Source organism: Rhinolophus ferrumequinum, chromosome 12 (assembly GCF_004115265.2).
Source record: "Rhinolophus ferrumequinum isolate MPI-CBG mRhiFer1 chromosome 12, mRhiFer1_v1.p, whole genome shotgun sequence".
In the NCBI taxonomy this organism is placed as follows: Eukaryota; Metazoa; Chordata; class Mammalia; order Chiroptera; family Rhinolophidae; genus Rhinolophus; species Rhinolophus ferrumequinum.
Genome location: NC_046295.1, coordinates 65,084,188 through 65,104,406, shown reverse-complemented (window position 1 = coordinate 65,104,406; position 20,219 = coordinate 65,084,188). Strand labels below are relative to the sequence as shown.

General features: G+C 42.7%; 1 protein-coding gene across 2 annotated transcripts in view; it reads left to right on the top strand.

The window, feature by feature from the left end:
- The window catches only part of FKBP15 (FKBP prolyl isomerase family member 15), a 50,848-nt gene extending 31,173 nt beyond the window's left edge, over positions 1–19,675 (top strand). Inside the window, exons 15-28 of one of the 2 annotated variants that reach the window (XM_033122630.1) lie at positions 34–139; positions 1,692–1,801; positions 2,120–2,227; positions 2,675–2,769; positions 3,850–3,922; positions 7,596–7,767; positions 9,395–9,531; positions 11,599–11,754; positions 12,582–12,734; positions 13,717–13,842; positions 14,428–14,535; positions 14,818–15,485; positions 16,318–16,414; positions 19,033–19,675. In XM_033122630.1, coding sequence (XP_032978521.1) covers positions 34–139; positions 1,692–1,801; positions 2,120–2,227; positions 2,675–2,769; positions 3,850–3,922; positions 7,596–7,767; positions 9,395–9,531; positions 11,599–11,754; positions 12,582–12,734; positions 13,717–13,842; positions 14,428–14,535; positions 14,818–15,485; positions 16,318–16,414; positions 19,033–19,110 — 2,187 coding nt within the window. In that variant the 3' untranslated portion in view covers positions 19,111–19,675. Of the gene's footprint in view, positions 1–33; positions 140–1,691; positions 1,802–2,119; positions 2,228–2,674; positions 2,770–3,849; positions 3,953–7,595; positions 7,768–9,394; positions 9,532–11,598; positions 11,755–12,581; positions 12,735–13,716; positions 13,843–14,427; positions 14,536–14,817; positions 15,486–16,317; positions 16,415–19,032 lie in introns of both variants that reach the window. The other variant, XM_033122629.1, reaches the window with a different exon arrangement.
- Positions 19,676–20,219: the final 544 nt, after the last annotated feature.

Sequence of the window (20,219 nt, the reverse complement as noted above, 5' to 3'; positions counted from 1 at the left end):
TTATAAACCATCTATAACTTGGCATTTTCTCAGCCCTATGCAGGTATGCCAGCCTACGCTTATCCCCAGGCATCAACCCAGCTGCAGCCTGTTCGGCCCTTGTACCCAGCACCGCTCTCACACTCTCCCCATTTTCAAGGTAGGGAGTGATCCCCTCAGTTTCTCGTCTTTTGCTCTTGCTGTGCTCTTCTTCCTCCCACCCCTTTTTCATGTTTACTTCAATAGATCTCTGCCCTTTTGTTATTCTTTCTTTAAACAGCTTTGTTGAGGTATCATTTACACACTGTACAATTCACTCATTTTAAGTGTATAATTTAATGTTTTTTAAATAAGTTTACAGAGTTGTGCAACCATCACCACAATCCAATTTTAGAATATGTCCATCAACTCTCCCAAAACCCTCATCTCACTTTGTGGATTTTGTTTCTTGCATTTTTTTCCTGTCAGCCTTTTTTAATTCCTCTGTCAGAGTGATTCTGTAGAGTTTATAGAAAATACTAAAACATTGGAGGAAATTGGGATAAAGTATGATGACTGTGGATGTTCAATATCTCAAAGCTACTTTGCTAAAATTTTTAAATTATGAAAATAATATACTTTTATTAAAAAGTCAACACCTCCATCCTGAAGTTGGCATGTATCCCTCCCTGACATGTTTTTATGTAACTTTTCTATTTTGGAAATTTAAAAAATAATTTTACATTAATAAAGATTAATATTATATTACTATCAAAAAAAAAAAAGTCAACACAAAAGGGTGTAAAGTGAAAAGTACTATCCTTCATCATTAAAACCACCTGACTGTAGGAAACTGTTATTAACAGTTACTTGGGTAACTTTTCAGATCTATTGTATGCATGTACAAGTGGTTATCTTATGTAGAAAACAAAACAAAATAAAATGCAGGCAGCTGGGATGGCGTCCTACCTTATTCTGCAGCTTGTCTTTTGCATAGTAATCACCTTTGGTCTTAGGACAGTGGTAGGGAGAAGCAAGTATATCCTCCAACATAATTTATGGTCCTGGGGTGGTAAGGGTTTCCTGGATGGAACCTCGTCTAGATGTCCTGCCGCTTCTCCATCTAGGAAACCATCAAGTCTGTCATCCCCTCTGTGTAGCCTCCCCTGATTGCTACTATCCCTCCCTCCTCTCCTCCCAGCGACATAATTGGGTATATGTGTCACCAAAGAGTTAATCTTGCTTTTCTCTCTGCTCCTTTTGTACCTTGTACATGGTCCATTCTTTGCACTTAAAACACTCTGTTGTAATAATCTATCTACATGTGAGTCTCCCCTCACCAGACTGTGCACTCACCAAGGGCAGTAACCATATTTTATTTATTGCTGTATCTCTGGTACCTGGTACAATGCCTGGCATGCAGTTAGACGACTGGAGAAGCAATCTGAGCTGCTAGTGCTGTGGCAGACCCAAGTGGGCATTCATGTGCCCTGGGACCAGACTGTACCCCCGATGCAGTTTGCAGGAGTGTAACTTGGTTCCTGTTAGCTCTGAAGCCCTTTGCCTCTGTCTGCTGTACACCTTCTCCTAACAGTGTGAATCATGCACAGTATTTGCTAGTACTTGGAAATGTGAATTTCTTTCTTTCCTCTGCTGAAAGAGCTGTTGGTTTTCCTCATACAGTATCCTCTGCTCCAGTTTCCTAAGTTTCTTTTTGGATTATTTCTGTTTAGGATCAAGTGACATGGCTTCGTTTCTCATGAGTGAAGCCCGACAACATAACACGGAAATTCGAATGGCCGTCAGCAAGGTGGCTGATAAAATGGATCATCTCATGACTAAGGTAACCGAGTCGGGGTGGGAGCTATGTTGAAAGTGGGGTACAAGCAGGGGATACAAACAGGGAGCAACCAGAGCTACAGGTAAACTCTCACTTGGTTTCCTGGGGTATTTGTTGTATTTATTGTATTAGTTAGTAGTTATTTCCCTAGAAGGATAGTTTTCACTTGGGGATCCAGTTAGCAGAAGAAAACTCTAGCTTACATTAGAGATTATCTCAAAAACTCATTAACCCCCTCAAAAAAAGTGGTCCTATCTTGGTTGCATTCTAGTTCTCCATTTAAAAGTTTCTCACCAAGTCTCCCTGGCATCCGTTTTGCAGGTTGAAGAGTTACAGAAGCATAGTGCCAGCAATTCCAGGCTCATTCCTAGCATGTCGGTTACTATGGAAACAAGCATGATTATGAGCAACATCCAGCGAATTATTCAGGTGAAGAGTGACTGGAAACAGAACGCTCCGCCTGAGGGTCTTACTCCAGTTTCTCTAGATGTATTTACCCTTTAAAACTTCCACTCCAGAAATCGAGAGCATGTGATAAATGCTATACTGAGTTGGGAAAATCTGGAAAATCCATTATAGCTTCATTTGGTCCAAGTGATTTATCGCCACATAGCAGGAGGAAACAGTTCTTTTTGACCACATTTCAGAATTTCGCTTCATTTTATAGCCATTTATGGTGAATCTATTGGGCATAGTGATTTGTATTTATCAGGTATAATTTGACAATGTTGTTTTAAGTGTTTATATAGACATAAGTTTTAGTTTTTTGTCTCAAAATACGTAATAATGTATATGTGACAGTTCAGGTTGATTCCCTTTTATCTAGCACTTTTCTCTTGAAAACTTAAGTTATATATCATAGATTTTTGAATTTAGGAAAATGAAAGATTGAAGCAAGAGATCCTTGAAAAGAGCAGTCGGATAGAAGAGCAGAATGACAAGATTAGTGAACTAATTGAACGAAATCAGAGGTAATGACAGGTACGGGGCACTGGCTTGGTTGGACAAAAGGGTTTAATTTGTAAATGCCCAAGTTAAATATGTTTGTTTAGGGCAGTTTATCTGTGTTTTTGCCATTTCTGTTTCCTGCCTGTCATGTGAATTATTGCTTGTTTTCTGAGAGGCATTTTAGTAGAAAGACCTCAGTAGGCTGTGATATAAGGTAGACCTGTGTTTGGATCCTGGCTCTACTCGGTTGTTACCTACCGTATTTCTCCGAAAATAAGACCTAGCTGGACAATCAGCTCTAATGCGTCTTTTGGAGCAAATATTAATATAAGACCTGGTGTTATGTTATGTTATGTTATGTTATGTTATGTTATGTTATGTTATGTTATAAGACCCGGTCTTATTTTACTATAAGACCGGGTCTTATATTAATTTTTGCTCCAAAAGATGCATTAGAGCTGATTGTCCGGGTAGGTGTTATTTTTGGGAAACACGGTAGCTTTGGGCACTTTGTTTATTCCTGCTGGCCCTAGTTTCCTCATCTATGAAAGTAGTGTTAATACTTAGAAATACTTAGCTCTTCTCTCTTCTTTGTAGGCTGACTATTTAATCAGCTGGAACTTCACTGATTTCCATATTGAACTCAAGCATTTTGTAATTTTTCTAGACCCTCTGAAGATTTGGGGGGCATGTTCAAGGATACATGTCATAGCATAGTAGCATTTCACTTAAAAAATCATTCTCCCATATTTCTCTTCTCTAGTGTCTCTTGTCTCTCACGTGAAAGAGTGCAGGAAGTGGCTTTCTTTTCTTCCCTCCTTGCAGCCTTCTTACTCCAGTCTCTTTTCCCTTTCATTCCCCCTCACTACACACCCTTCCCCTGAGAAGTCATCTCCTTTTCATCATGCAAATTCAGAGCAATCACCTCGAGTCCAGGTTCCTGCCTCCAGTCTTGGTTATTGCAGCTCTAAGGGAAACAAAGTACTTTCGGATTGTTTTTCATGGAGGTGTAGAGCAATGTTGGGAGGACTGAATGTGCATTGGGTTGCACTGGTACATTTGGTGCTTCATAAATGTTGTCTTTTTCCCTATTTATTTCATAGGTATGTTGAGCAAAGTAACCTGATGATGGAGAAGAGGAACAACTCACTTCAAACAGCCACAGAAAACACACAGGCAAGAGTATTGCATGCTGAGCAAGAGAAGGTAAAGTAACTGGGGAGAGAAAAGCCCAAGTCAGGATGTGTAAGAGCTAAGGACGGGTCCTGTGTATGTACTTCCCAGTCTGCTTTTCAGCAGAATGTTTGCCATCATTGGGAAGAGAACTAGAAATCTTCCAACAGATGTCAGTATATCCATCATCCAGATTTCAGTATATCCATCATCCAGATTGTTGTTTTGTAATATGCCTTGCAATAAGTTGACTCAAACATAATCACTGGTCTTAGTAACTTAAGGTAAGAATTACACAGCTTATTAGAAACTAAATTTATTCTCTTGACAAAATCAACAGAAAAGGCCTATTATGCCATGTAACAGATGTTTTTAGTGAAATTTAATATTGTTTCGTTTGCTTCCTCTTCTGTGTTTAGTTTGCTCCAGAGCATTTTAAAGCACTGCTGTTTGACTTTGGTTAGGTCAGAATTAGGAGTTTCAAACTGTTCTTGGAATAGCTACAAGGAAGGCTCGAGTGGGTCTTGTGTTGGGATCGACTGATTCTGAAGCCCATCTTCCCGTCCTTGCTTCAGTGACACTGTTTATCCAGAATGGATTACTTTTTGTTTGGGCTACCACTCCTCAGCTGGGAGACCTCAACCATTTCTTCTGCTATTTTCTCACAGGTTTAAGAAGTAGTTTAGATTTTATATTTGAATGTTTCTTAAAAACACGAACATTTGAATTGAATGCACTTTATCACTTGTGGCCTTTACTCACTTTCTCACATTCTGATAATGATGAGGATTCCTTACTTATGTCTCATGCTACCACTTCTTTGTGTTCTCTTAGCCATAGTATCGTGGAGTAATGTCTTTGACCTCTTATCCTCAGCTAAGCAGTGCCTTGCCCTGCACAGCCCTGTCCAGTCCTGACCCTGATTCTTTCCCATTGCTACTTTTCACCCTCCCTTGTTTGTTGTGGCCACCTCCTAATGCCTGGACGGATCAAGTTCAGTAGCCTGTGACATTGATATCATTAAACAGTGCTGGAGTCACTTTTTACTATTTCTCCTTCCTCAATGTTTATTTTTTCTCTTTCCTTTACTCTTTCTTTTTTTCAGTCCTTAGGCCTCACAGGGGCACCCAGATAAATTGTTTGGTCTCACAATTCAGGTGTAAAATGATTGCTGTAATTTATTCTTGATCAGCGGTTCCCAGACTTTATTTACAAAACCAGATAGCAGTTCAGTTTGGTCGAGAGATCATAGTTTGCCAACACCTGAATTAGCTTATTAATCCACTCAAATGTTTCATATTGATAAACCCCAAAAATGTCTGGCACAGTGCATCCATCCTGGTAGATACTCCATTTATAATAACAAAACCAGTAATAGCAGCTAATATCTGTCAAATACCTACTAGTTTCTAGGCACCATACTTTACACAGATCTGTTTGAGGGCATCTCCTGGGCCAGCTGTCAACTGTTCTTGATGTGTCAGGTACCAAATACCATATGCTTCACTTAGTCACTTTTATTTCAGTGAAACTTTTCAAGGTTTGACTCTCCCCTGTTTTTCTTTTGTTCCACTTCTTTCTTACTTAAGTCTTCCCTATGATATCTCCCTTCTTAAAGGGAGATAATCAAGGTCCTTTCATCCCTGGAGACGAGACAGTGCCTTCAGACAGCTCTGAAAGTTAACAGTTACATGCTCAGTGAATATTTGGTAAACGAAATTAATTATTTTTCTCTAGGACAGTATTAATATAGCCAAATAAAACCATGGAATAATGGTTAACACTGAAAGAACTATGAGAGGTCCTCTTCTTATTTTACAAGAGCAAACTGAAGCCCAGGGAGAGTAAAAAGACTTGCCCAGGGTCTCATTTCCAGTCAGCTATGTTCTTTTTCCTTTGCCAAATTGCCATTTCTCTTTGTACCATTTTCCTCCTTCTATAACTTGAATGTTTTTTTCATTTGTTTTTCTGAAATCTTGGTTCTTCCTGTCATTGCTTTCTTTTCCCAGCTCTCCATGTCAACAGCAGAATTTGATTCAGGGTGGGAACCAGGGAGCCATCCCATCCACTATATAGGTTTTTGATGTTTTCCTTTCTCACTTGATATCGCAAACCCTTACTTAAAAATAAAAAATAAAACTTTAATTATATACACACGTATATATACATACATATGTGTATTCACACATACTTTTCTCTGATAACAAAAATTGCATCTGTTCATTCTAGAAAATTTTGAAAATACTGATAAGCCAGCATAAAATAGAACTCACCCATAGTCTTCCCACTCAAAGATAACCATTGTTAATGCAGTATTCATCCCCTCACTATTTCTCTGTGCAGGTGTGTGTGGTGTTTGGGTGAGAGTATTACTTTTTATGCTTCCAGTAGGCCTTTCTGTATAAGGTCCTGAGATAAAAAGAGCTTTTTAGTGAGCGTCCACTCTGCTTGTCCTTTGGTGAGAGAGTGACCATCCTTCCCACTGCCTCTCCTCCCGTTGTCTTAGCTGCTGCAGGCTTTGTGCAAGTGGTCCTCATTCTAATGTTAGTGAACTCTTGAGCCACAGACATAAGGAGGACGAGTGATAATAATAAAGTAGACAACTGGAAAAACGCACGTAAAGTATAGCAGTATAAGAGGAGTAATGGCAGTAGCAGTATGCTAGTGCAGGAGAGGTGGTCCAACCCCATAAATATGCTGCTGTCCAAACATCAAGGCTAGTCACCAGCACAGCAACCACTTACTGCCTTTCTTAGCCTTTGACTCCTCCTAATTTTTATAGGAGCACATCAGTTCAGGTGAAATTAATATGGTACTTTTGTCGTTTGTTTACCATTCCTTTTTATTGACCTCCTTTTAATCATGTTCATCATCAACCTTAACAAACAGAACATCATTAGAGGGTTTTCCAGGGTAGTCATTTTGGTTTCATCAAAATACTTGAAAATATTTCGCTCCCGTTTGGCTAGTACTGAGCACCATTCAAAATACATTGAAAAGTCAAAAATGTTGCAGTGTCTCCTTCCTTATTAGCTCTTTTTTTCCAAGAACCCCGGAAGCAGTAACTCTCCTGGGACTGATATTTACGTTATAGTACTACTAGTAGTACAGTACTACTGGAGAAAAATTGTAGACTTAGAAATTGATTGCCATTGAAGACATTCAGTTTAAATTTTAAAATATCCTTTTTTATTTAAAAAAATACATGTTTATCTTAGAAAAGTTAGAAAATGGCAGGAATACCATTTCTCATGTATCAGATTGGTAACATTTAACAACAGGTTGTGACTGTATCCCATGCCACTAAGTACCCTTTCATAACACCATTCTTAAAAGTTGCATACAGGATAGGTAGTGTAATTTGCTTAATCAAGCCCATTTTTTAGCATTTTATTTTTTTCATTCTTTTGCAACTATAAACAATGCTGCATTAGACATCGTTGTAGCAAAATTTTTGTAGTCTTGCGTATTTCCTAAGGACAAATTTCTGCAAGGGAATTTTTGAGTCACAGACTTTGCACATTTTGAAGGCTTGATTTTGGTTTAATGTAGGTTGAAGGTGGGTTTAGCTCCCTTCCTAGCAGTTCAGTCAGCATAGAGTATGTGAGATTGGCTCATCACTTAGAGGCAGAGTACACCCTTGTTTAAAGTGACGTCATACTTTGTTACCATTCAGGCCAAAGTGACGGAAGAGTTAGCAGCAGCCACTGCCCAGATCTCTCATCTACAGCTGAAAATGACTGCTCACCAGAAGAAAGAAACAGAACTGCAGGTACAGCTGACAGAAAGCTTAAAGGAGACAGACGTCCTCAGGGGCCAGCTCACCAAACTGCAGGCAGAGCTCTCAGGTTTGTCCTTGGTGGAGAGGGCTGGGACTTTGACCATTCAGACTTAAGGAGTTAAACTATGTCCTTCCTCCGAGTACATTTGGCGTTATGCTTATGAAGTTCATGAAGGACTGAGCCAAAAATTAAGGTGGACCAGTATAAATCCACGTGATTGTCTGACATGAAGGACAACAAAAGAACTGACTCTTCATTTAGCTAATAAGTGGTTACCGTTCCACTTTGTTTGGGCAAGTGTTGCCTTCAGTATCTTCGGTACTTAACGCTTGGCCTCAGAGGCCTGGAAGAGTTAATGTGTTCCTCTAACTAATGACAGAGGAGGTCTGTGGAAGAGGTGCTTCCTGTATAGGTTGCCTCTTTCATAGAGGATGGATTCCAACTCCAGCCAGCACTCAAGGCCCCTGCAGGCTGGCTTATATGCCATGTTGCTCATCCTGGCTTTGGACACACCAGCCAGCCTGCTGCTGCTACTCTTCAGCCTGTCCTGTAGGTTTTGTCTTGCTTTTTACACATGCTGTTCTCTCCAATTCTTTCCAAAATCTGCTGCTTCCAGAAGCTTTCCTGTTTTTTTCTAGAACATTTGATCTCTTTAAAATCCTTTATCTCTGAGTACATTATGACCGTTATCACATGTTGCTTTTGATCAGCACTATTTATATATCTGTTTTCCCCTCTAGAATGCGAGCCCCTGGAGGGCAAGGATGGTGTCTTGCTCATCTTTGTAAAATCTTTTCCTCCAAATTAGTGTCAGCTGAGTGCCTGGCACAAAGGTGGTACTCAAGACATGGTGACTTGAATAGAAGATTTGGGAGGACCAGCATGTTGACTCATCCACTTCAGTGTATAGAAATAAATGTGGAAGGCACAGATAGGACCGGTGTATGGGATGTAGCTGGAGCAACAGCAGAGTAGGGAAGAAACAACGTTTACTTGTCTGATAGAGAGCTGAAAATCACTGATGTCAGTTAGTAAAGTGATACCTTAAAGATAAATCCCTTTTCTGTTAGAGCATAATCTGGGCACACATGAGAGACATTCTTAGATTTGAATGTCATAAAGATACCCTCTTTTCTGCTTTTATGGTACCCTATGACAATTACCTCAAGAGTGCCATAGGGTCTCAAAAGTTTTCCAAACAGAATAAATTTTGATGCATTATTTGAAAAAAAAATATACCAAATAGCTTTATTTGAAAAGGGATGTTTTGAAAGCAAGGTCTTGGTACAATGTCCCAGCTACCAAGAAAATTGAGAACATCTTACCCAGGCAATGAGAAAAGGCTGGACCGATACCAAACACAGATCTGTCCACTGTGTTGAGATGGTGACTGAAATGGAATTGTGGGAGTGATACATTTTGCAGGTGGGCCGTGACTGCCTGGAACTTTACTTTTCCACTCTATGTGTGTGGAAAGTGACATACACATACAGAGATAAATCTGGGTTGGGGGGAGCGGGCCAGTTTATGGCTTGAACCAATTGCTGGTGCTGCTGAAAGAAGAGAGAGGAAGATGCTTCTGTGTTAGGATTGGGAAGTCACAGGATGCAGCTTTGAGGAAGCTTCTGGAATGCCAAATAGTCCACTGCAGCTCTGGTTCTACAGCCAAGTCTCTTCTGCTGTTAAATCCCAGAGCTCCAAGAGACCTCTGAGCAAGCACAGTCCAAATTCAAAAGTGAAAAGCAAAGCCGGAGGCAACTGGAACTCAAGGTGACAGCCCTGGAGGAAGAGCTGACTGACCTTCGAGCTGAGAAGGAGTCTCTCGAAAAGGTAAGCTTTATAACTGAAGTTTCTCTGTTGAACCCAAGTGGCCAGGATTCACTGTTTAATAAACATTTTAATTTTCCTTTTAAAGAATGCACTCGTATGTGCTCATTGTAACAAATATAAATACGGCAGAAAAGTATAAAATAAAAACTAAAATTTATCTTTTTTTTCCCTCTAATCTGATGCATTAGAGGTAAACAATGTATGGTTATCCTTCCAGATTGTTTTCTGTGTGTATAAAACATACCTGCACACTCACTCACACATACACAGAGCTACACTGATACCATTTTGTAACAATAATGGGGTCACGTTTAATGCTTTTTAAAAATATCATGGACATTGTACTAATAACAATGAGAACTTTCTCATTCTTTTTAACTACTACATTAGTAGTTCACTATGAGACTGTACCATAATTTATTTAACTATCGCCCATTGATGGGTTTTATGTTTCTGTTTTTTTCACTATTTCAAGCATTGTTGCTTTGGACATCCTTGTACTATACAGCTATTTTTGTGAATTTGTTTGAGCATTCCCATAAAATGGATTGTCTGGATTAGAGGAAATGCTACACATGTAATTTTTAAAATAAAGATTGCCAGATTATCCAAAAGAAGAGTGTGCTAGCTTATACTTCTAGCACTATTTGAGCAAGCCCATTTCTCCATGCTTTTTTTAACTCTGCATATATCAGTTTTTCTAATCTTTATAGTCTGATAGGTGAAATATGCTGTCTTGTTTTAATCTGTATTTTTTTTTAGTTATTTATTTGTTTTTTAATTAGTTTCAGGTGCACAAAACAAAGTAATACTTAGACGTTTATCATTTATATCCCTCACACTGTGTCAACCCCCGTCCCCCATCCACTATCCCTCTAACATTGCACAGAGCCATTACATTTCCACTGTCTCTATTCCTAAAACTGTAGTCTGCTTCTTGTAAGCATAGTTGACATTCATTATTGTTCAGCTTCAGCTTCAGGTGTACAGTGCAATGATTGGGCATCTACTTCATCCCTGAGGTGGTCTCTCTAATGAGACAAGTGTCCATCGGATACCCTACAAAATCTTTACGACATTATTGATTACATTCCCCAAATTTTCAAAACCCTGTGGCCATCTTGTGGTTACCGACTGTTTTCTAATCCCCTCACCTACCCTTTATCCCCCCCATCTAGCAACCCTCAGTTTTTCCTCTTTGTCTCCAAAACTGTTTCTGATTAGTTCATTCACTCATTCTCTTCTTTAGATTCCACATATAAGTGAGATCATATGGTATTTGTCTTTCTCTGTCTGACTTATTTCACTTAACATAATGTTCTCTAGGTCCATCCATGTTGTTGCAAATGGTAAGATTTCTATCTTCTTTATGGCTGCGTAATACTCCATTGTATAAATGTACCAGTTTCTTAATCCAGTCATCTACCAATGGGCATTTCGGTTGTTTCCATGTCTTGGCTATTTTAATCTGTATTTTTGTTAGTAGTAAAGCTTTCATATATTTAATACTTATTTGTGTTTTCAGTTTTTTCTGTGATTTCTATCGTTTTTTTTTTGTCATTTTTAAACCCAATTCATTTTGATTTTTTGACTGTTTTCAGTTTTTCATTGTTATAGGTAACACTGTAATGACCGTCCTTGTAACACACAGTCTTTATGAACATGATTTATTATTTCCTTAAGATAAATTATAATTTGTGGAATTTCCGAGTGTGCATATTTTGAAAGTCTTTTCACAGACTGCCAGTTGCCATCTAAAGAGAATATACCCATTTATTTTCCTATCAGCAGGGTGTGAAAGTATCCACTTCCCTGTACCCTCACCACTGTTACGATGTTCCTCATCTCTTACTAGAGTGGTAGATAAAGCTCTTCTTGTTTTCCATCTTATCACAGTTTTTCCCACCTGTAGCCAAGAATGTGAAATATATAGGGAAAATTAAACTTTAAAAATGGCATTGTTTACAGAAATGAAGTAAGGACCCGGTGAGGTCACTCACTACCTCCACCATCCTCTTCATTTCTTCTCAAATAGCTAGAGCTGATGGTGATTCTCTTGTTCCTAAGAACCTCACAGAAAGGAAAAAGAAGTCAGCTCAAGAGCGCTGTCAGGCTGAGGAGGAGATAGATGAAATTCGCAAGTCACACCGGGAGGAATTAGACAAACTTCGACAGCTTTTGAAAAAGGCTCGGGTGTCCACAGACCAAGCAGCCGCAGAGCAGGTAATGGGAAACTAAACACTTTGGAAATAAAAGAAAGGCGAAGGCATGAAGGACTCAGAAAATCTTCTAGTTTCTTCCTTATCCCTTATGATAACATTTCTCATAATTGATGCTCTCACTTTGGAGAAAGATGGAAGAATGCAATCCAAATATATGCAGAATAGCCAGGAGTCAAATGACAAATCTTCTTTCCTTTTTTAAAGCTTAGTAAAAATTTAACTATATAAGTAAAATTTGAAAAAAAAAGTCTTTATTAAAAAATTCCCAACATAATAAGGCCAAAGTCCTTGACCACCAGACACCATCTTTCAGACATATTATCGCCCTTGAAAAGAAGGGATTTACTTAAGGTTTCAGACAGGAAACCAGGGATAGTGGCAGGACACAGCTGGTTCTGTAGTCCATTTGACAGGAATCATTCTCCTTGTAAGTTCATAAGTTCATATTTGTTTGTCTATTTAGAGTGAATTGTGCCTAATTTGATCACCTCAGAATTTTGACAAAAATAAGTTTCTTCTGAACCTATAAAGTTCAGGGCCTGGACTCTGAAAAGTATGATTACATTACGGCCCTGCCCTCTAGGAACCTGTCTAGTAGGTCATACCTCTCTGTGGTTGGAGTACGTTTTAGAGTCCTGACAACCAATAACAGCTCCCACCTACCTTAAACAAGTAAATTTACTTTCATAGTAATCAAGGTCTTTCAAACAGTTGTTTCCCTATGAAGCCGGGATGTTAGCTTATTCTTTTTGCCTTATAAAAGATGGACTACCCTAGATGCAACTGGACTCCCCTCTCCAGGATACGGTGATTACTTTTTCTTGGCAGCTGTCTCTAGTACAGGCTGAGCTACAGACCGAGTGGGAAGCAAAATGTGAACATCTGTTGGCCTCTGCTAAGGATGAACACCTGCAACAATATCAGGAGGTGTGTGCACAGAGAGATGCCAACCAGCAGAGGCTGCTCCAGCTGCAGGAAAAGGTAGGCGTTCTCCCTGGGTCAGATAGCTTAGGTAGCCCAGTTAATTTGAGGCAAGCAGGTTGTTTGAGTCTTGCAGGTTCTTTTGAACCTAACAGATGTTAATAGCTTGAAAACAACCACACTTGTTCAACTCTCCACAGTACTCTTTCCCATACTTACTTGGGATGACAGGCGAGTGACCTAGGGGGAGAAAAAAGCAGCACTAGTGTTCTTGGAACATGTTTTCCATTATTATTTGATCCTTCATTTATTAAGCAAGTGTTTATTGAGAGCCAGTTGTGTTCCAGACACTGTTAGGGGAAGGGCTTGCAAAGAATTCTGCACTTAAGAATCTCACAGTCAAGAAAGGGAGACCGAGAGAAACAAAGATGAGCATTAAGTGCTGTGAGGCCCAGAAGAGGAAGTGCCTAGGGGAGCAGAGCCGGGAAGGAGAAGTAGCTTGGTAAGAAGAGACAACAGAACACCCTGGGAAGAGGCACTGAGATGGGACAGAGCGTGGGTGTGGTGGGATCATCTGACAAGAAAATGAGATAGGACATGGCTTAGGGTCATGGTATGAGAGTCCCCATAGCTGGAGGTCAGTTTCTCTCCTTAAAGGATCCAGTTGAAAATCTGTGACTCAAAGATGGTGAAGGCATTCGTGTAGGTGAATAGGTTGCTTTTGTCAACATTGTGTCCAGTGTTCATGTCTGTGGCTAGAGTTATACCCCCATTTTCTCATTATATTCTTGACCTGATTAGGAACAAGGCAAATGACCTTGCTGGGAAAGAGGAGGCGAAGTTGTGAGTTGAAATTGAGTGATGAGGAAATAGCTGCTTTGCATCAGCAGGCCTGGGGTGGGGGCGGAGGGTGTGGACACCAGCAGACCTACATGAGGTTACCCCTTGATGGTTAGGATGGTTCTCCTGCTACTGGGTTTCCTGACTTTTACGTCATAGACCAGGTTCCCAAGCCCCCAGCCATAGTCTGTTGGTTTTGCAGTGTTTGGCCCTCCAGGCTCAAGTCACAGCCCTGACAGAGCAAAATGAACAGCACATCAAGGACTTGGAGGAAAACAAGTCCCAGACGTCTGGGGTTGAAGCTGCTGCCGCTGACCCGTCAGAGAAGGTGAGCTGGTAACTGAAGAAGCAAACCATGTCATATCAGGCATTCAAAAAGGATGTGACCAACTTGTTGAATTGATAGCTTTTTTCCTGACTTGAGCAATGCGCCACCTGTCTGACTTGTTAAAATTAACCCTTTGTAGAACCAGTCACTTTGGTGGCAAACCCAGAGGGCCCTATCCTGAGGTTTGGGCAGGTAGGGGAAGAGCCTCTGAATCCCAGGAGAGGAGAGTGGAGTGTGCGCAGCATCGGCTAGCCTGGTAGCCCAGGGCAGCTCTACTGGTGGTCACCGTGGGGGGGGGGGGGCAGCAATAAACAGTCTCTCACCAGTCCTGGGTACACATACCAGTTTACCCCTCCTGGCCAGCCCTTCCGTCAAGTGCAGCTCATTGTTTTACATCGTCGTCTCTATAGCGAGAAGCTGCCTTCAGTGTGAGTTCATGATCAGCTGTGTCTCGCTGTAGACTTCTAAGAGGGCTTCATTTTAGCCTTCCACGCCCTTCCCTGGAATTGACGTGCATCCCTTAATCACTTGATTTCAGCAGCATACGTTCGGATACTGTTTTACTCTCCTTACATCTTCACGCAGGTCAAGAAGATTATGAACCAGGTGTTCCAGTCCTTGCGAGGAGAGTTTGAGCTGGATGCCTCTTACAGTGGCAGGACCATTCTGGGGACCACTATGAACACCATCAAGGTACAGCCGGCGGTTGGTGGTCTCGTTGAAATGTGCATATTGTTGCTTAAGTACTTTCTAAGGAGTCATGAGTAAATATTATTCAATGAGTAAAATATTATTCATCAGTAGTGTGGCTACCTGGCATGACTTTTATCTGGACAGATACGGACAGCCTCCTGTGAGAGGAAGAAGCCAAGTCCTTTAAACTAGATGACAGTGGGGTTAATAAAGACTGAGGAACTCGGAGGGCCTGCTGTTTTCCTCTCAGTGATCATCGCTGCCTCCTTGACTTTTGAACAGATGGTGACTCTTCAGCTGTTAAACCAACACGAGCGAGAGAGCAGCAGTGAAGAGGAGGAGGAAGAAGAGCGACCTCGGAGAACTTCCCAGGAACAGTCAGTCTCGGCCAGGTCTGGACCGTCTGAAGCACGTCTGAGTAGGGAGAGGCAGGAGACCCCCACGATGCCATCGGAGCAGGTAGTCCAGGAAGCTGACCCACGGCCTCCTCAGGCCCTCCCCACCCACCAGGATGACACACAGACAAGGGAAGGGGAGCCCACAAAAGCGGAGGCACTGTCAGAAATAGAAGGTGATTCCCTCCCACCCGAACTGGCTTGTATCCCCTCCCAAAGAGCTCTGGAGCCCCCGACTTCAGTTCCCCCAAAGCCTCCGAGCCCTGTACCTGTGGACTCTGAGTGTGAGGAGACGCTTGCTGCCAGCCCATTGGAAAATGCCTGTGTGGGGGAGCAAGAAAGCTCCACTAGACTGTCCCTGACTTCAGACCCTGAGAAAGGGAACCCACTGGCTTTGGGGCCTGAAAGTCCAGGAGAGCCTCAGCCTCTAGAGCTCAAGAAAGACGAAGATGTCACTACCTCCACTGCTCCCTCCAAGGAGCTGTCAAGCACAGAGGCGGGTTCTACAGCTGCAGAAGCAGTGCTTGGACCCACGCACTGTTCTCAGCGTTCCAGGTATGTCCCCTTGAGCAGAATTTCAGGGACCAGGTGGCTGCATGTGGAGGTTGTCTGGTTTTTCCAAGGCAGGCAACTCATCCCTCAGAGACTGAGTGAGTGACTGACTCATTCCTTCCTTCCTTCAGTGATACCTAGTACATAAAAGGCTCTGTGGTGGGCACTGATAGTGTGGTAGGCAAGTCAGGTTCGGTGCCTGAGGTAAGGAGCTTACAGTCTAGTGGGACTGTTATTAAAGTGTTGTAAAATTATGATAAGCACTAAAAAAGAAAAAGAAAAGAAACAGGGTGTATAACAGAGAATAAAGGGAGAGTCACTCTACTTTAGATAGAGTGATTAGGGAAGGATTCTAGAAGGTAACATTTAAACTGAGACCTGAAGGATGGAAAGGGGACTTTTACGCCAAGAGTGGGAGGAAGAGGTTGCAGAAGGCAGCACATGCAAAGGCCCTATGGTTGGAGGGAACATGACACAATTAAGGAACTAAAAGAAGGCACAGTAATTAGGAATAGAGGGGTATTACGCTGATGTTGGGAAACTAGGTAGGGGCCAAGTCATTCGAGCTTTTGTGTCACTGTTAGAAGTTTGGACTTGGAAGTACAGTGAGAAGCTATTAAAGGGATTTAAGCAGAAGAGTGACTTGGTCTGATTTATTAGTTTTAAAACATCTCTCTGGCTCTAGGTTATGGAGGGAGTCAGGAGTGTTAGGAGGCCATTGTGGATATGGGAGGGATTCCAGGGTGTTCCCACACCGACTGGATTCTCACCCCGGAGACTGTGACACTGTAGTCTGGAGCAGGAACAACATTTTCTGTCCTGATTTTTCTTTCAGTTCCTTTGGGGATGAAGAGAATGAACTGTTTAAAGGGGCTACTCTGAAAGTTCCGAGGCCCAAAGTGCAGTCTGAGGAAGAGGATGAAGATGAGGTGGTAAGGAGATCTCAGGCACTGCCAAGTCCTCGCGCCACTACCTGGGGGCCCCTCCCCGCTGGCTCTGAAAAGAGAAATGGTGTCTGTTGGTGGCCCACTCCCTGGGCTCTGTGTGCAAGGCCCTGTGGGAGCAGGCTTGGGGCTGGGAGGGAGCAGCTCTGTAAGCGTAGTGGGGATGGTCAGGTACCACTTTATTCTTAGAAAAGGACTACAGTCTCTGTCCACGCAGAAATGATTTTTACTTGCAGTGAAGAAAGGTGGGCTGGTGAGTCCTACAGTAGAATGCTAAAGCCTCAGGTTCCCTCAAATCGGCTAGGATATTAATTATATTTTAGAATTGGAAAGGACTTGGAAGATTGTCTTATCTGGCATCCTTATTCATAGACCAACTCAGGCTCAGAAGGGTGATTTACCTAACGCCACAGAGTGAGTTAATGGCAGAGCTAGGACTAAACCCTCAGGCTCCTCCTAAGAGCTTTATGGGTTGAGCATTTTCTGCCCCCTCAGCCTGCTTTCCAACTCGCTGCCTTGTTTTGTCCTCACCTCATCCCTGGGCCGAAAATGGGTTAAGTCCTGATGGCATAGCCTCGTTTTACAAAGCCCCAGAGTGAGGGCCAGGAGGGCGAGTTAGAGCCTGGATCAGAGCCCTGATTCTTGCATCTGCTGTCCCCACTGTGCTAAGTTAAAGCATTCTTGGCTGTCACTGGGACATTTGACTGCTGTGATGGGAATTTCACTAGAGTGGAATGTTGGTGGAGAACAGATCAGCTTCAGACTCAGTCTATGCCAGGGACAGAAACATGAGGTGAAGGGGTGTAAATTCTCTCCCCTCGTGTATCAATCAGAGTGGGTTTTGCCTTTTGCAGAAACCTTGGGGAAATGGCTATGTCAGAGCTGGGATCCGGCTCCTGTGTCCCAGAACCCCTCCCCTTGCCAGCATTCCTCTGGGGAAAGTGTGTTAATTCCTCCCATTAACCCTTCTTCCCAAGAATTAAATTTTCATTTGAGAATTCTGAATATAAATTCTGCACTTAAAAAACACCAACAAAAATCCCCAATTGAGGTTTCCAAGTGACTGCCCTAAATAGAGTTGCAATTTTTTTGTTTTTCCAACTATACTGTAAGCAGTATATTATTGGTATCGATACTAATACAATCAAGTTAACTTGTATTTCTTGGGTATTCTGAAAACTACTTTGTAGACATTCTCATTTAATCCTCTGCTAATCCAGTAGGGTAGGCACTTTTATCCCATTTTATAGAAAAGAGGACTGAGGCTCAGGAAGATTAAGTAACAAGTACAAGGTTATATAGCTGGTCCAAGTTTATACCGTGTTTCCCCAAAAATAAGACCTACCCCGAAAATAAGCCTGTTAAGATCGTCAGCCGGACGGACCCATTTAATACGTTATGACGATGTTCCAAAAGAAGATGACATGACTATATTTGGATAAATGTAGATTCTTGTACATGAAAAATAAGACACCCCCTGAAAATGTGCCCTAATACGTCTTTTGGAGCAAAAATTAGTATAAAATCCAGTCTTATTTTCAGGGAAATACAGTATAAGACGTGGTCTTATTTTGGGGGAAACACGGTCTAACTGGTAAATGTAGAGCCAGAATTTAGCCAGAACAAAATAGAAGCAGTGAGCCTCACTTTGAAATCACTTTATCGATACCCAGGGAGAGGTATAAAGCCTGTTCGTCGGTCGTGGGGATGGGATTAGCCCAGGGACCTCTGACCACATCACACTGCCTTCCCTTTGGCCGGCCCTGTGAAGTCCGATCCTGGGCCAGGATAGCTCTCCAGGGCAGAAAGTACCTTGACAGAGAAGACTCAATGTGTGCCTGTCTCTAGCGTCAGTCCCTGCTGCCCCCATGGGACCTGTTCCCTGCCAATCCAGAAGAAAAAGGCCAGGAGCTCCAGCCATGAAAAGGAGGCCCATCAATCTTCCATGGCCTGTCAATCTCCCTTACCCCCCTGGTCAGAGGCAGTTGAAGGAGGGGCCCATGAGACCAGGGGGGTGGGAGGCTGTGGCCCTGTGTTCCTGGGTTTTTTCATCTCTTGGGATTCTCCATGTGGGAGTGTGGCCAAACCTCTAAATTTGACTCTCTCAGACGGGGCCGTGTTCATAGCCAGACAGGACACCTTAGGCCGTAACAATGTGTTTTCAAACGTGCCTGTATTCTTCCGTACCTCCCTTCATCCTCCTGCATCCTCTCTCCCTGTAGGGCCGCTCTACTTCTGTTTCTTTCTCCTACTCCCAGCTCTCCTCTTCGACCCTTCTTTCCCCACATGAAATATGTACGTTACCGCGAGAGGAAACCTGTCAAATCAATACGTGTGTTTCACAAATAAATGACAAAATCAGCCAAACAAAGTTGGTCTTCTTGTCTCTGTTGAAGGATTGCCTCTCTTCTCTGCCTTCTTGTCTCAGCTTTATCTGGAAGCCTAGGTTAACCGGCCTCACGGTTAGTCCTTGCAGTGAAACCCTAACCACACACCAGATTTCCAGCCCGGAGCCAGAGCACGTTAGCTGATTCACCTTGCACAGGTGGGAAGTCCATCTGGAGCGGGAACAAGTGAGGACTGACTACTCTTTCCTGTTTTGTCAGAGCATGAAGGGACGCCCGCCCCCGACACCCCTTTTTGGAGATGATGACGATGACGATGACATTGACTGGCTGGGATGAAGACCCAGGAAACTGATGCAAAGGTGTCTCTACTGACCCCTCTCCCTAAGCATGGTTTTGCACAGGCAGCCCTGGGTCTAGGTGAGCCACAGGGTGAGGCGAAGGTGAGCATTCCGAGGACAGTAGTTCAGCTGCCTGAGCTAGCCCGCTTCTGAGCCCCACCCGGCCGGGTGAAGAGGAGTGTGGGCCTGTCTTCAGAACGCTGGGGTTGTCAACAGCTGCTCCTGTTCCTGCCTCAGAAGCCCATTTGGAGGAAGGGCTGGTAGGTTCCCCGCTAGCCAGTCACCTACAAGAGTCCTGCCCTCTTTGAAGCCTTTTATTCTCTTCACTAACTCTCACACTGATGTGGGGAGCCCTTCTCCACCTGCCTCCCAATGCTCAGCTGTGCCCCAGCACCACGGCCTGTCACCAGGGGTGAGGTCTCCCTGGTAGAACCGAGGGTGGATTACACCGACTGAACCCCAGTTAACAGCCTTGCCTGAGTCCTGGCACATGTATCTTTTCTCTGCCTTAAATCTTTGAAATTAACAAAACTAAAATAAACACCTGTAATGAAACGACTCAAGCTCTTGGGGAGACATTGAATTTGGTTCTAAGGGCTGTGTGTGCTCCTCTCTGGGAGTCTACGGGTAGGAGTTGTAACAGCTCTGGGTCAGTTAACATGCATTAAATCATTGTGACATTCCCTGTGGTACCCAATCCTGGAACTTCCGGCATTCAAAGGAAGTCCCCACTCTGCTATTCCAGCTCATCCTGGCTGCATTAAGGCTTAGGGCATTGTGGTTGTCTGAGGACCAGTCCTGTTGTCCACTTGCTCCTGCAGTATTGGTCCTACACCCTAGGAAGCCATGCAGAGAACGTGGGAGGGTCGCTACATTCCATTCTCATCTGTCATGGTACCTAAGCGATTGTTCACTTTGAGAGCAACTGCCATTCCCTCTGAACTCAGAGCCAGGACTAGTGAAGAAAACAGTAGTGAAAAAATGTCTGTGGTCATTTTACATCTTCCAAGATCTTCCAAAGACCATGTAACCAGCCTTCAAAAAGTAGAATAATTCTAACAAAAATGTTTCTGATTTAAAATGTTGATAAGACAGGAACCCGAATTC